Genomic DNA, 16292 nt, shown 5'->3' with positions numbered 1-16292 from the left:
TGATGGTAGGAGTGATAGTGATAGCAATGAGTAGGGTTGAGTGAGTAACAGATAGCTTGTGCGTTATGCATGGTGATCAAAAGAAGGGGGATTGCACATGAAGGAGAAGTCCATCTAAAATGAAAATGTAGTTCAATAGAAAGTGGGTATGACGATAGTGTATGGTGATAATTGATGATGATTTGGTGCTGCTCATCCCTAATATGTGGTCTGATACTCGCATTCCGGTGGTCCCGATCCCTACATCTGGCTGGGTCGATCCCCATCACTACAGCTGGGTGGTGCATAACTGATCGTTGTGCTCCCCTCCTGCTGATGACATCCTGACTGGTGGGTGCCTCATGCACTGGTTGTCCTACTCGGCACTGCGTGGTGCTCCCCCCTCCTGGCCTGGTGCTTGCTGCATCCTGCTCCGGTGGTCGCCTCCCGCCCCCTGCTGTTGGTGCTCCTCTCTGCGTAGGTGCTCCTGCCCTGCTCGTGCTCTTGGCTGGTGGTTTCTCGTCGGTGTCCGCACTCCCTGCCTGCTGGTGCTCGCTGCTGCTGTGTGCCTGCTGGTGCGTTCTCCTCCTTCCCTTCGTGCTCGCCCGCACTCCCCCTGTCCGGTGCTTGCTTTCCGCTCTGTGGTGGCCACGCTCTGTGGTCGCTCCGCGATCGGCGCATCCCTGCCTGCTGCGGTGCTGCTGACTGCTCGCTGCAATTCGGGCTGCTGCTTGGTCTGCCCTACTCCTCCGCGTGGCCTGCCATCTGTCGATCTCCCTCCGCCTTCACTGGCCTGCTGCCTGGGGTGCTCCCGGTGCTACTGAGTGCTGCGGTGCTCCTGCCTGCCTGATCCCAGTTGAATGCATGCATAGGCAGATCACCCTCCCGGCTTTCCATTTCTAGATCCGTCCTTTATCTCCACAATAGTTTTTGAATGAAAATAACTCCACTTTGATGCTTCCATCATCATCAGAACCAGTGACCAGCTTTGGTTGCATCCGTGAAAAACCCAATACACAGATGTACCCACCCAGTGTGTCCCCGATAAACAACCCAAAGACTGCCGTACGAATTTATTCCACAGCTCCAAACAATGATCGAAAACATAAAACAACTTACAATGGACAATTACTCACATATCACCTCAGATCTCGGGGCCTAGATACATCACATGTGAGTAAAGTTTGTTGGTTCTCTTCCTTGATTCCAGGGTTTTTTTCATCCCGTTCTGACAGTTTCCCTCCCTCAGCAAACCCTAAAATGCTGAATTCCAATGCAATCTGTGCCATAAACCCTGACTTAGATCAGCCCAAGTTGTTTCAGGGTTCAATCTGTTAGTTAGCCATACCCTGACTTCTTAGATCAGCCCAGAGGTTAGCAGATCAGCCTAGGTTGTTTCATCTTGTAGGGTTCAATCGTGAGTTAGCCATACCCTGACTTAGATCGCAGGGTTCAGAGGTTGTTTCAGAGTTCTATCTGTGAGTTAGCCATGCCCTGACTTAGATCAGCACAGAGATTGTTCAGGATTGGATCTGTGAGTTAGCCATGCCCTGACTTAGATCAGCCCAGAGGTTGTTTGATCTGTGAGTTATTTTCTGGCTTCGATAAGCATTAACCCCCTAGTTACAAACCCCAAACACTTTACCATGTCAATCACCTGTACAGTAGTGTCCAGAAAATCCCATAGCAACAACAGTCTCGTCAGGAGAAAGGCCAATGACAAGCAGTTTGATGAAGCATTGAAAATTTTGGTTTCCTGTCCAGTGCTGCAATCTAAGACCTGAAAAAAATGAAAAAAATGTATAAATGAATAAATGAATGAATGGATGGGAAGGATATGAGATAAATAGACAGATTGACAGACAGATGATTGGATGGGATCGAATGAATGGATAGATAAAACATTACAAAAATCAGAAGCTATTTGGAATTGCATTCTGACATGATTCTTATATTAAAAAAGCTTACTTTAACACAGTTGTTTGAAACAGCTACAACACTTTTGTCCTCACTCATGAAGGAACAGAACGACACAGAATTGACATGGTTTTTCAAGTGAAATAAGAAGTGCACCATTCTTGGAGTTAAAAACCTAAAAATATTCGATAATAGCAAATTGGTGACACTATTAATATTAGGCTGCATTTTTGTGCTTTCAAAGTTACATAATTAATAACAAAATAATAAAATAATAATAATATACAGCTTCTCATTAATCCCATATAGGTCACTGTCCAATTATTTCTTAATTGGACAGGTCTTGTTGATGTGGGATTAATTAGCTAGGCACCTATATAATTATAGGTAATGAGACTCGAAAAATTCCTCTGACTGCCAAAATTGAACTCGGCCTACGGCCTCATCCAATTTGGAAGTCCTCGGAATTTTCCTCGTCCATCATTCTTAATTGACAGCATGGAGTCCTATTACATATACTAATCGATAATAATAATAATAAGTAGTAAAAATAGTGATTAATAAGATTATCGTAATGATAATATATTATTAATACAATAGCTAATCTTTAATAATAAGAATATGTAATAGGACTCCATGCTGTCCAATTAAGAAATAATTGGACGAGGAAAATTCCGAGGACTGACAAAATTGGATGAGGCCATAGGCCGAGTCCAATTTGGCAGTCAGAGGAATTTTTCGAGTCTAATTATTTCTTGATTGGGGAGCATGAAATCCCATTACCTATTAATTATATAGCCGCCTAATTAATCCCATATCAACAAGACCTGTCCAATTAAGAAAATAATTGGACAGTTACCTATATGGGATTAATGACAAGCTGTATAATTATTAATATAATAGCTAATCTTTAATAATCGATGATTAATGATTAATTATAAACACTAATATTAATGATTGATAATCCATATTATACATCTCTAGTTATTATATAGTCTTTCAAGCTCTCTATTTTTATTGATATTTACTGGTTTGTTTTATATAGAAGGGTTTCGGCAGTGTCTTATCAAATAAGCGATTTTTACCTTAACACTGGTATCATCGGAGCAGGAAGCAACTTTACTTCCATCAGAAGAGTAGCAACACCATCTGACTATGTCCGTGTGTCCAGTGAATGTCAGTCTCTCAGTGCCACTTTTACTGTCCCATATCTATATGAATCAGATAAGTGAGTGTCATGTAAGCTTAACACTGTCAAATGCACTATCATCATCATCATCACCATCATCACCACCATCACCATCACCACCATCATCATCATAATCATCATCACCATCATCGCCATCATCACCATCACCAAGGACATCACTATCATCATCGTCAGCATCATCATGTAACATCATCATCAGTCATACCACCATCATCTTCAGTCATCCTCCACCACTGAGTCATTTCCATTACTGATGAACACCACCAACATCCTTTCGCTTCATCATCATCATCATGTATCATCATCATCAGCCATACCACCATCATCTTCAGTCATTGTCATTACCATTACTGATGAACACCACCAAAACCCTTTCACTTCATTCTTACCTTGACAGTTTTGTCAGCTGAACAAGAAACGACATTTCCATCACAAGGAGAGAAAGCACAGCAGAACACATCTTGCCGATGACCAGTGAAACAAAGCAATTCTTCTCCATTCAAACTGTCCCAAATCTGTAAAAAACAATGATGACAATGCTTATGAAATAGAGCTTTAAAGATCCAACATCTTCTCAATAAAAAAAATTCAAGAAACATTCAACCAGGACTGCTTTTTTTTTTCATTTTGGCAAAGGAAGTAATTTCATTCAACTGAAGACAGACTAACAACTGTATTCAAGATATTTATATATCATGAAAAAAGTAAAAAAAAGGTACAAAGTCAAAGCTAAAATGTTAGTATATGTAATAGGACTCCATGTTGTCCAATCAAGAAATAATTGGGCGAGGAAAATTCCGAGGACTTCCAAAATTGGATGAGGTCCTAGGCCGAGTCCAATTTGGCAATCTAATTTTTCAAGTCTAATTATTTCTTGATTGGGGAGCATGAAATCCCATTACCTATTAATTATATAGATGCCTAATTAATCCTATATCAACAAGACCTGTCCAATTAAGAAAATAATTGGACAGTTACCTATATGGGATGAGAAATACTTTTATAATGTGAGAGTCATTGCCCTTTGTCCAAGCCAGGGGCTCATGTATAGAGCAATAGACGACATGCACTAACAGGTCACGTGACCCCATCACATGTTTTTAATTCAAGGAGTTTTTAAGGATTTCAAGGAGTAGCACAAACCCTGTCTTTGAAGGTGCACAAGGTATGAAAAGATGCAGTAACTAAAAGGAATCACACTGTGAGTGAGTGTTTTCTTACCCGTACAGTTTGATCGGCTGAACAAGTGATGATACGTGTATTATCGTGAGAGAAACTACAGCAGTTAACGACATCACGATGGTTATTCATGGACAGTAACTCTCTTCCTGACTGACTCTCCCAAACCTGGAAGGTAATAATGGTGATGGATAACAAGCTACAACAATGACAAAAGCCCCCACTGCAGAGCAACAACAGTAGCAGTGGCAACAACAGCAGAAACAACAGCAGCAGCAACAACCATAACAGTAGCAGTGTCAACAACAGCAACAGCAAAAACAGCAAGAACAGCAACAAAACAACAACAACAACAACAATAGCAGCAGCAACGACAGCAACAGCAGCAGCAGCAGCAACAGCAACAGCAATAACAAAAAGAAAATTAAGACAGAAATTTCCATTTTTCCTCTTCTTCCTCTTCTCCATTTTCCATTTTTCCTCACCTTGACTTTATTATCTGTGCCACAGGACACAACCTTCTGCGCATCTTTAGAGAACTGGCACTTATAGACAGCACCGCTGTGAACCTTGGCAGTTATCATTAAACTGGAATCCAAAGGATCTTCCTGCTTGTTACTGGTGAAAGAAAAAACAAAAGAATATCATTAGCTAGAGAATATAGGGTGGTAATAATTTGTGAGTTAGCCGTGCCCTGACTTATATCAGTCCAGAGGTTGTTTCATGGTTCTATCTGTGAGTTAGCTGTGCCTTGACTTAGATCACCCCACAGTTTGTTTCAGGGTTCAATCTGTGAGTTAGCCATGCCCTGACTTAGATCAGCCCAGAGATTGTTTCAGGGTTCAATCTGTTAGTTAACCATGCCCTGACTTAGATCACCTCAGAGGTTGTTTCAGGGTTCAATCTGTGAGTTAGCCTTGCCCTGACTTAGATCAGCCCAGAGGTTGTTTCAGGGTTCAATCTGTGAGTTAGCCATGTCCTGACTTAGATCAGTCCAGAGGTTGTTTCATGGTTCTATCTGTGAGTTAGCTGTGCCTTGACTTAGATCACCCCAGAGGTTGTTTCAGGGTTCAATCTGTGAGTTAGCCATGCCCTGACTTAGATCAGCCCAGAGATTGTTTCAGGGTTCAATCTGTTAGTTATCCATTCCCTGACTTAGATCACCTCAGAGGTAGTTTCAGGTTTCAATCTGTGAGTTAGCCATACCCTGACTTAGATCAGCCCAGAGGTTGTTTCAGGGTTCAATCTGTGAGTTAGTAGGAGTCTGGGGAATTCAATACCAAACTGGGAAAAATGTAATGGTCTAATGAACACTCACCACCAGTCCAGATAAAGTTTATTGCTTCTAGATAGTTTCCTTGCTTGTTCTTTGGCCTGCACATATACTTGTGATGTTTCTGGTTCTTGTAGACCCAACTGAATGATATCTGGCAAAGTCTTCTCTACAAACAAGTGCGCATTGGTGCTAACGAAATGATAGAATCCTTCAAGAATGTCTGAGTCCTGGAAGATAAAACGAAAAAGATATTGTTAATGATTATTATCATGGTGATGATGACGATGATGATAATGGTGATAATGACTGATGATGTTGATGATGATGGTGATGATGATGATAATAATTATGGTGATGATTATGGTGATGATTATTATAATGATGATGATGATGATGGTACTGATGATGGTGATGATGATGGTGGTGATGATGGTGATGATGATGATGGTGGTGATGATGGTGGTGATGGCAATGATGGTGGTGATGATGATGGTACTGATGATGGTGATGATGATGGTGGTGATGATGATGGTGATGATGGTAGTGATAATGACGATGGTGTTGGTACTGATGATAATGATGATCATAATGATAATGATCGTGGTGATAATGATAATGATGCTGATGCTGATGTTGATGATGTAAGCGTAACTCTACCTTATATTTCTTTACGCTGAGATAATCATTTAGTAGATTAGCTGGTCCAGTAACATTTAGTTTTGCAACAACCCAGGACAGATCAACAAGAAGGTGGTAAGCCTCCTCCTTCATTCCTGCTTTTTCCATGTGTGGAACAAGGTTCCAGTGAATGTAACCATCATCTTCCATCTCATCAATTTGTCTGAAGACAGGAAAGATGAGAATACATTATCATCATCACTACACATCATCATCATCATCATCACCAACACCACCAGTCGTTGTATCCACCATCATCACCTTTATCACCATCACCACCATCATTAGCATCACCATCACCATTATCATCACCATCATCACCATCATCACCATCATCATCACCATTATCATCATCATTCTCATAACTAATGTTCATACAATCTAAATTTAGTATTTATGCATTAATTATCATCAATACTGTTGCAAAATAACAAAAAAATAGCAAGATTTACTGATCACCATGAAATGACTGATAGTACAAGTATAGCTACTAGTTCATTACCATACTGATAGTACAAGTATAGCTACTAGTTTATTACCATATAGTAGTCGATATCCCTCCACTAACTTCTTGTGTAGGTTTTCTGGATTCGTATTCTGTTCTCTAAGGAACGTCAGCTGTAAATTATGTATGCTGTACCACGTTTCCGTCATGTCACCAGACTGGACACTTTTCCTGGCCAACGATTTGTTTACTAATTCGTCCATTATGTCTTCTACTTCTTCGAACTTTGGCATGAATTAAAAAAGTATTTCAGTCAGAAGAGTTTCATGTCTGGCTACCCCAGCTTACCCCCCAAAGGATTTTAAAGTGCAAATGAACCCTTTTACAATACATTCAGTACTGATTCTGCATAAAGTAAATAGTTGATTGGTAAAATATTTCTTGATTTGAGTGATGCGTTTCTAAGTTATGAAGGTTTATACCAATCAACTATTTACTTTATGCAGAACCAGTACTGAATGTATTGTCAAAGGGTTCATTTGCACTTTAAGCATCTCCCTCACCCCTACTAGCCACAGGGCATCCTATATTGGAGTAGTATTACAGTAGGGAGGGACCGGAAATACTCTACTCACACATGATGTAAAGTCCATGGATCAAACCTTAGATTGGCACACAGGAAGGAAAGCCAGATGGCATAGTGGTGAGAATGCAAGTCAGGCTCAATTGTGAATACTAACTCACCTCTTCATCCCAAAGAATACAAAGAACTTGTGCCGGAACTTTTGCATCATCCTCAAACATTGCCAAATCCATATAACGCTCTCGTAATTCCGTTTTTAGATTGTTAATACTAATGGATAAAGCTTCACTGAGCGTGGGGTATTGATAGGAAAAGCTAGTTTTAAGTTTATTATATTTTTTCTTTCTTAGTTGGCCAAGATAGTACCTCCATCTCTCTGAATGTTCCTTCAATAAAGCACCGATCATAGAAATAGCTAATGGAGAACCATGCGTCAAAGAAACAATCTCATTTGCTTCTCTTGGCAACTCATTCATGCGTAACCCAGTCCAGTGAGACAACATTTCAAGCGACTCTTTGTTAGTGAATCCTTCGCTAACTTTAACTTTGCTTTTCAAGCCATTAATAACGTTAGATATCGAGGCATCACGAGTGGTTACAAGAACACGTACACGGATGTCGAAGTAGCGTAAGTCACATTCACTCCATAAGTCATCTAGGATGAGTAAAGACCGAGGGTGTTGGTGTGCAAAGAGAATTCTTAGCCGATCTTTAGCTTCTTCTAAGTTTCTCGGAGGTGCTCGGGCGTGGTCAGAATCAAGTCGGGTACAAAGATTTTGCATTTTCATCAGAAGTTTTGGCTGATCAATTTGACCAATCCGGATCCAGAACACACCCCCAGGGAAGCATTCGTTTAAAATCTGTGGGCTTCTTAATGCATCAGCGGCCAACACTGTCTTACCACACCCTGCCATACCATGCAATATAACCCATCCATCGCGATCCTTTAAAGATCGTAATGCAGTACGAACACGGTGAACTTCACGTGCTCTGTTGGTGAAGACATCTGGTCTTTGCGGTACATCCCCTTCTAACAAAACATTTTCCACTGAAAAATGAATCATTCATTAACTTTTATTAATAGGGAGATTGCATTGCAGTTAAGACAGTTTAGCTTCAGTTTTGGTCTAAATAAAATGGTTTGACACTGGTGGGCCTACCTCTGGAGCCTCCCCCTCCCCCTCCCCCCACCTTTGCCCCCTGACTTGCCTTACTAGCTTCAATTTACAGGACACCATTCAATTAAATAATGTGCAATAGAAGCAACCCAGATGTTTGGTTTTATCTCAACACAGCCCTCAACAGAACTTTTACTTAATATAAATGATATTTTCTTTGTTATAATAGGTTTACCTTGTTCTTGTATTTCTCTAGCATCTGAAACTTTTCTTGGTAACAAACTTTCTCCCTCCAAAAGTTCAGCAAGATGTGGATAAGGTTCTTCTAAAGAGTCTTTAAAGTGGTAAAATGCTGCATCGCTCTTAGAAAGAAGAATATCTAGAAGTTTCTCTGCCCTTCTCTTGGAAGTTCTGGCTGCTTTTATCAGTTCAACGTCTTCAGTATCAAAGACCAATTTACTTTGCAGAGAATTCAAAACATCGTGAACTAGAAGGTCTTCTACGATCTCTACTCTGTTGGTCGTTAGCATGTCATGATGAAGGCTGCTCATTCTCATAACTAAAGCAATATATAAAACAAATGAAATGTTGTATCAGAATATATACATTATATGTTGGTACAAATATAAAATACACACTAATACTAAAGAGATAACTAGCTAAAAACTAGTGTGAGCTGCGTCTGTGTTTCTAATGAAACAGTAATGATAAAAGGTAAATTATACACCGTGAAAAGATGAAAAAACTACTGATTTATCATATTCGTGTTTAAATGTTAACAAATACCAACAGTAAAGTAAAGAATGCAAGATCCCAGAATAGTAATCAGCTTTTCAAATTGCTTCTCAATACCATGCACTGAATTTGTTGCCACAATCAACAAAGTAAGTTTTTGTGGATGTCAATCAAAGTCTTGGACCGTGAGATTCTGTAGTCACATGCCCTCGAAAACTTCGCACTTTCCGTCAATGTCATAGTTCAACACTTGATTGACACCCATCAAAATTTGTTATAATGAAAAATTGCACAATTGTGCAAAAAGGAGGCAGCATGGTCGAGTGGTCATAACATTGGTCTCGCAATCCCGTGGTGCAGGGTTTGAGTCCCGCTGTGGCCACTAGCTGAGACTGTATTTGTCCTGATTAGTTCAAATCCAGTTTCTTGACCATATGCTTGTAAATAGCCAACTGGTTTACCTCCTTGCCAGTTGGGATTTCCTAACAGTATTATGTTTATATTTATCTATTTCAGTTTCTAATTTGTCTCCCCAATTAGCTCTGAAGAGCTGAATACATTGAGACGTTAATAAAGTGGATTTTATTTTATTTTTTACAATTCCACATGTAACAACAAAATTAAAATATTAACAACGCAAATTACAGGATGTGTTTAAGCTCATATATATGTATATATTATACTGTTTGTATCACAAAAACATTCATTAGTATTTTTATAAACAAAATTTCATTCAGAATTGTAATAGTACAATAGATATAACGAACGCATAACAAAATGTCAATAAACCTTAAAAGCCATCAACACAAAAACATTGGTTATCTCATTAACACCTAAAGACCTGTAAGTGCATGAACCTAGTTAAATTAAAATTTTAGCGATTCGAAGCACTTATGAATTAGATTTCATAGTTAGATAGAATTTTTTATGTTATAAGCATTTATAGTTTTATAGATAGGTAAATCCAGTTGCATTAGAACAAGTTTTCACGTTAAAATTACTCACGTTGTCCAGGGGAATCTACAAAATCCAAAACACATCCACCAAGCTCCTCTTCTGAAACTCCATCTTTCAAGAGCTCAGCCAAATGTGGATATTTTTCCCCTAGTACCTTGAAAAACACAGCAAATGCTTCGTATCCCTTAGTTGGTAGGATATCAAGGAGTTTTTCTGCCCGTCTTTTAGAGGTGAATTGGCTCCTTATGACTTCTTTGTCATCTGAGTCCAAAACATGTTTGCTTTCCAGGCAAACAAGTACATCATCTACTAAGAGATCTGTGGCGATTTCATCGCGAAATTTGATAAGAAGGTATCTATGATTCTCTAGCATTTTTCAGGTGCGTTATTTAAGAGTATTCATCGCAGAATCAAACAGATTTTTTTGGTGTAAAAAATAGCTCACTGTAAAAAGATATGCCTTCCTTTTGACTTCCGCTGTAATGGGAAACTCCCATCCGCATGCGCATTAGACAATCCGCTGTATCTTTAGTTCCTGGCATGACGTCATATCCTGTACCTTTGCGTCCAAACAAACGTCATGTCTTGTTTTAAGCTTTTTACTTCAAATCCCATCCTCATTTAATAAGCTCAAATGACTCCAGGTTTTTTTTTCAATTAAAAAATTGTACCTTTTTTTGACATGAAAATAATATAGAGATTGGGGTTGCTGTGTTTTAGGGAAATAGCCTGCTCCCCGGAGAGCCCTCGTTAACAGGCTATAGGGAAATAAAGGTTGAATAACTGATGGTGAAATCATGCATTCTGATTGGCTGTTAGAGCAGGCAGTATTGGCTCTCTCTGATCTTGGTCCAGTATCCTGGCTGCTTTTGCCATCACTCACACCCATGAGATAACAGATTGTTAAACAAGAAAACAAATTGCAAAGCAAATAAAAAGTAATGGGGAATATAGTTTACTACCATCCTAAAGTCAGTCCGGATAGAGAAAGACTGTGCCCCTCAGCCTTACAGCCTCAGTCTGTAAATGTAACTCCTATGCAAGCAAAATGAGAAGCAGCAGCAAAAAAGTACATGGAAAAGGAAGTGGGGTAGAAAAGAGACTTTTAACACCTTGGAAAATGGTTTGGACGTTTTTGAGCCATTGCATAATGCCCTTACTTCACTGGTACCATTCCAAAAATTCAAGCTTTAAACAACAAGTTACAAATCTTTTTACAAAAACAAAAAAACATTTGAACAAAGAAAAAAACGATTTTATAAAATTTTGCTTCTTAATTGAAATATACCTTACATATTACATCGGTTGTTAACACTCCCCATAATAACGTGAGAAAATTAAAATAAAAAACTACTGTTTATTGGACTCTGTCACAAATACTTAACATTTTTACCTGGTTGAACAAATTGTTTAAATTATAAGATATCTTTTTTAAAAAGTACAATACATATTGTAAAAAATTAGTTACGTCAGCTGAATTAACATTAATTTAACATTCATCGCACAAAAATACAAGCCTTGGATATAAAATAAAAAGCAATAAGTATAGCAAATTGCACAATCTCGAGTACAATTCAGAATTTATGTGTACAAGTTTTGAACATTTTCAATTTGACAACTTTCAAAACATCATGAGTATCTATAAATTCTGAATTGTACTATACAAGAAGGTCTGTGAGTTACATGTTGCCTTGCCCTGACTTACATCAGCTCAGAGGTTGTTTCAGGGTTCGATCTGTGAATTAGTCATACCCTGACTTTGATCAGCCCAGAGGTTGTTTTAGGGTTCAATCTGTGAGTTAGTCATACCCTGACTTAGATCAGCCCAGAGGTTGTTTCAGGGTTCAATCTGTGAGTTAGCCATGCCCTGACTTAGATTAGCCCAGAGGTTGTTTCAGGGTTCAATCTGTGAGTTAGCCATGCCCTGACTTAGATCAGCCCAGAGGTTGTTTCAGGGTTCAATCTGTGAGTTAGCCATGCCCTGACTTAGATCATCCCAGAGGTTGTTTCAGGGTTCGATCTGAGTTAGCTATGCCCTGACTTAGATCAGCCCAGAGGTTGTTTCAGTGTTCAATCTGTGCGTTAGCCATGCCCTGACATAGATCAAACCAGAGGTTGTTTCAATGTTCGATCTGCGAGTTAGCCGTGTTCCGAGGCAATCTAGTCTCAGGAACAAAGACAACCCAATCAGTTTTACAAGGTCATGTCCATAAAAAAAACTTTGGGTTTTTCTGTTTTTACTATATTAAATATAATAATCTAATTATTTAAAGCTCGATAAATATTTTAGGATACGTGAGCTATTTTGAGTTCAAACAGCCTGAACCTTTTACGTTACAAAAGGATTTTCTATCTGTACTAAAGGTTCATACGTCCACCTTCTACTGCAACGACATTCAACGCCACATTTCTCAGACCCACACGAATCGCATGGAAAATGGCATCCAGGACAGTTAAGATCTTGACAATCACACACATCTTTATTATCCGATAAACGAATACCAGATCGATCGTGATAATTTCGTCTTTTGGGAGGGTTTCTTGGTCGCCTGCCATTCAAATTTACCTGATTCAAGTCATCGTTAAGGTGTTTATCTGTTGTTCTCACAAACTGTCTTACTTTCCTTTGTTCCCGTCTGCTTTTATCAGGATCAAAACTAGCCAACTGTGGTCCAGGGTTTCTGAATTGAAGTATTTTAAGAAGTTTTTCCGTCTTGTCTCCTTCAGCTGATCCTATAGATGTCCTTCTTGCAGTACAACCACTTGCTTGAATTGATAAATAATTTGAGCTCTCCTCGGCCATTTTACCATCGATATTTTCATCTTTATACTCATTAGAACAAGTGCTCGAGTCTTTTTCTTCTTTTGATTCTTGATCCATTGTAATATTAAGGAATTATTTAAGTTTTCCTAAGCTTCAAAAGGATACAACGTGATTGAGCCGCCATATTGAATAAAGACCAATGTGCTTTGCGCTCCTCATTACATTCAAAATCGTCTTTTTTTCTCATTTTTTTTCTCATTCAAATGACAATCTTTCTCTTAATTTCCTTTCCAATCCCTGCGTCACCTCTAAAATCCTATTTAATTTTTATAAAAATGAAATTAAAAAATTGTGGAAAAAATTTGGGAATTTTTTTTTCATCAACGCTTTCGATTTCCCATCCCAACCCAAGTACACCCCTCTCCCCCAGAAAAAAAATGCAAAAATGCAGTCCCATTATTTTCACTCATTCAATTCCTCATTTTTTAATGATTTAACCTTTAGATACTACAGAACATTTCATTAAGTTAAGGAAAATTTATGAAATTCAACTAAAAAATTAAAAGAAAAAAATCATCCCATTTTTCTTTTCACTCTATTTTTCCTCCATTTTCCCCAATAACTAGTTTTATTTATTTATATCTTCTTTAAAACAAAATTATTTTCTAGTTTTCTCAGGGTTCCAATTCTCGTGACAGTCACACGATCTAAAACAATTCCCAGACGCATACTGTAAAATGATATCGAATTGTAACAAAATCACTCGCTAAAACAATAGAGTTTTTTATTTGGCCGTCGCATTACAAAGCAGGTCATTTCCGGTTAGAATACAGGTTACCTGGGTTGCAAGGAAGGATTCGTTAACAATTTATGACATCTTTTTGCAGTATTTTATCATCGTTTACGCGACATTCAAATACGTAGTTATCAAACGAAAACGTAACACTGAAAATTGTACCTTCGAATATATCCTTCGTGTCTCTGGTTGCAAGGAACGAAGAAAACTTTCCGAAATTAAATTTCCTTCACGGGAAAAAAATATTTATTGAAAACACAATGAAAGAGGTAAGTAATACTTAGCATCTTAAGAGCTTTTCTTCACACAACTGCTCATTTATAGCTTCAAGGACTCTAAGTTAGCTTCTAGTATTGATATTTCTTTATTGAGTCGTGTTCTTTTTGGTTAGAAAATGGAATCTGAAGAGGAGAAAAACGCTAATGAAAACGAAGCGAAGATAGAAGAGCCTCAAGGTAATCTCTTATGGCGAATTTCTGGTGGCGTTTATAATAAAGCTGCCACTGTTGCTGGTGGAGTTGGATGGATTGCGGGATCTGCTATATCGACGACTTGTTCAGCAGTTTCTACAGTCGGAGGATATGCTATTACACCGTTTCGAAAAGAACCGAAACACAAATCGGATTGATGGAGTTACTCATGAAGTTCGTCATAAATGAACCTTCGTACTTTGAACTCATTCGATTTCTCCTAAAAGAAACCTTTTCACTGTCTGTGAGTAAACAATGCAAAGTCTTCCATTGATAATTTCCCTACAAAAATTGCAAAAAAATATATAAAAAATACAATTAATAACGACTCTAAAAAATAGTATTTATAAAAAACATTATAGCGTTTTACGGTTACAATATTCCAATTGCCACGTAGAATATGAAACTTCAAGAAAAATATATTTAGCTTTTCGCAATATTTCTCATTAAAACTAAACTGCTATTACGATATTGTATAAAATTATAGCTAACACAGAGTTAATATTTAGAGATTTCAAGCTCATATAATTTATGGCTATAAAAGATTCGAATTTTTTGATGTTGTTTCCCTCCGATGAGATTTTTTTAAAGAGGTAATTAGAGAATCGAGTGCATTTTTGGGACAACAACACTGCTTTGTTAGCTAACCTTGCTAAAAAGATTCTCAAACCTCAAGATTTATTAAGTAGTTTTTCTTTTGAGATATTATTTCTGCTAGAAAATAGAAATAATATTGTTTGTTGTGTTTAAATTAACTGATTTCAACTTCGGGGTTTATACAGGGGGAAACGTGCAAATACAGATGATAATTTTTCGACAACAAAATTGAAATTGTAATAAAAAAAATTGATACAATAAAAAAAATTTCGACTTCAATTCTGCCTTTGTTTCTGGAATAAAAATAAAAATAATTCCATTTAACATGTTTAATTTTTCTTGTTTTTGAGTTATACCTTATGACTAGTTATGACTTGGGTCCATCCTACATTTCTGATATGATTTCTCGTTATACTCCAACAAGACGCCTACGTTCTTCTTCTGCTTTTCTTCTTGAACACAAAAAGTACCAACTGAAATCTTATGGTTACCGTTCTTTCTCCGTATCTGCACCTGAACTCTGGAATGCCCTTCCATCTTCAATTAGGAACTCTGAGAGCTTGTCATCATTCAAGACTTCTTTGAAAACTTATTTGTTTAAATTAACTTTTAATGTGTGACCTTTATTATTTTTCTAATTATTGTAATCATCATTTTTGTATTATTTTGTATTGCATCTTTCACAGTGCCTAGCGCAGCCCTGGATAAGCGCTTTATAAATTGTAATTATTATTATTATTATTATTATTACCTGAATAGCTTTGGATAGAATTATTGATAAACTTTTACAAGTTGGTATTTCATCTTGCATAATTTGAATATTATCAAAATGTATCTTTAACAAACACATGAACCAAAATGACTTACTGCCAATAATCATTAAGAAAAAAAAAAAAGCTATTCTACATAATTTTAAAAAGCAAGTTTTGGTTTTTTGTTTTAATTTACCATATTTTTTTCTGGGAATTCTCGTAAAATTAATAAATTTATAATATAGACTAATATTTTATTTTTCCCTTTCTTCAGTCACCTTTTTTAACTTCAGTATCATTTAAATAAAATCAGATTCACACATAAAAATCAATGTTTTTAACTACACTAAAGTGTGAGCCCAGTAGACAAGACATTTAAAATACTATTTCTTTTTATTTGTACAAGAGAGAATATAAATACATGATAATAGATGAGAATACACTAAAAATTAAAACCCAATTGACCATTTTTCAATTAGTAAGATTTTGTTTCCTTGATTAGACACATTTACTTAGAGTTAGCCTTATTAGCTCTGTTCACAAATACCAACAAGTAAAGTAAGCAATGCTTCAAAAATACAAATGCTTTGAAATTCCACAGACCTTCAATGGAACACATGAATATTCTACACAATATCGTGGCTAACCATGAGCAACAGAGAACTCAAAACTGAAGTAGAGTGCAAACAATTAATCCGTGAAACACTAATTACTAAATAGTACAAAATAGTGCTAATTAAAAAATAGAAAATAATGGAATTTGCATGAAATTGTACTATTTAGTATTACTAAAGTTTCACGGTTATATTGTTTGCTTTATTCATTCATCATTTTCT

The 16292-nt window shown here is 37.2% G+C and overlaps 3 protein-coding genes and 1 pseudogene across 4 annotated transcripts in view; 1 reads left to right on the top strand and 3 right to left on the bottom strand.

The window, feature by feature from the left end:
- Window positions 1-1567: 1567 nt before the first annotated feature.
- On the bottom strand, window positions 1568-10543 carry LOC148911699 (apoptotic protease-activating factor 1-like; annotated as a pseudogene).
- An 871-nt stretch (window positions 10544-11414) lies between these two features.
- Window positions 11415-13022, bottom strand: LOC148911698 (ARL14 effector protein-like). The gene has a single exon (XM_089028898.1). It carries the CDS (start codon window positions 12956-12958, stop codon window positions 12407-12409), a length of 552 nt encoding a protein of 183 aa, XP_088885024.1. The 5' UTR covers window positions 12959-13022; the 3' UTR covers window positions 11415-12406.
- A 644-nt stretch (window positions 13023-13666) lies between these two features.
- On the top strand, window positions 13667-14983 carry LOC148911697 (uncharacterized). Its single transcript, XM_089028900.1, has 2 exons — window positions 13667-13906; window positions 14029-14983. The coding sequence occupies exons 1-2, from the start codon at window positions 13898-13900 to the stop codon at window positions 14263-14265; spliced, it is 246 nt and encodes an 81-aa protein (XP_088885026.1). The 5' UTR covers window positions 13667-13897; the 3' UTR covers window positions 14266-14983.
- An 847-nt stretch (window positions 14984-15830) lies between these two features.
- The window catches only part of LOC116306911 (condensin-2 complex subunit H2), a 27060-nt gene continuing 26598 nt past the window's right edge, over window positions 15831-16292 (bottom strand). For both annotated transcript variants that reach the window (XM_089028896.1, XM_089028897.1), the window contains exon 22: window positions 15831-16292. This exon is cut by the window's right edge and continues 1652 nt beyond it. The gene's annotated coding sequence lies outside the window, so the exon portion shown is untranslated.

The sequence above is a fragment of the Actinia tenebrosa genome, unplaced genomic scaffold (genome assembly GCF_029948245.1).
Source record: "Actinia tenebrosa isolate PJP-AT-01 unplaced genomic scaffold, QUT_ActTen_1.0 PGA_scaffold13__45_contigs__length_12533684, whole genome shotgun sequence".
NCBI classification, from domain to species: domain Eukaryota; kingdom Metazoa; phylum Cnidaria; class Anthozoa; order Actiniaria; family Actiniidae; genus Actinia; species Actinia tenebrosa.
This window is presented reverse-complemented; position numbering and strand designations above follow the sequence as displayed.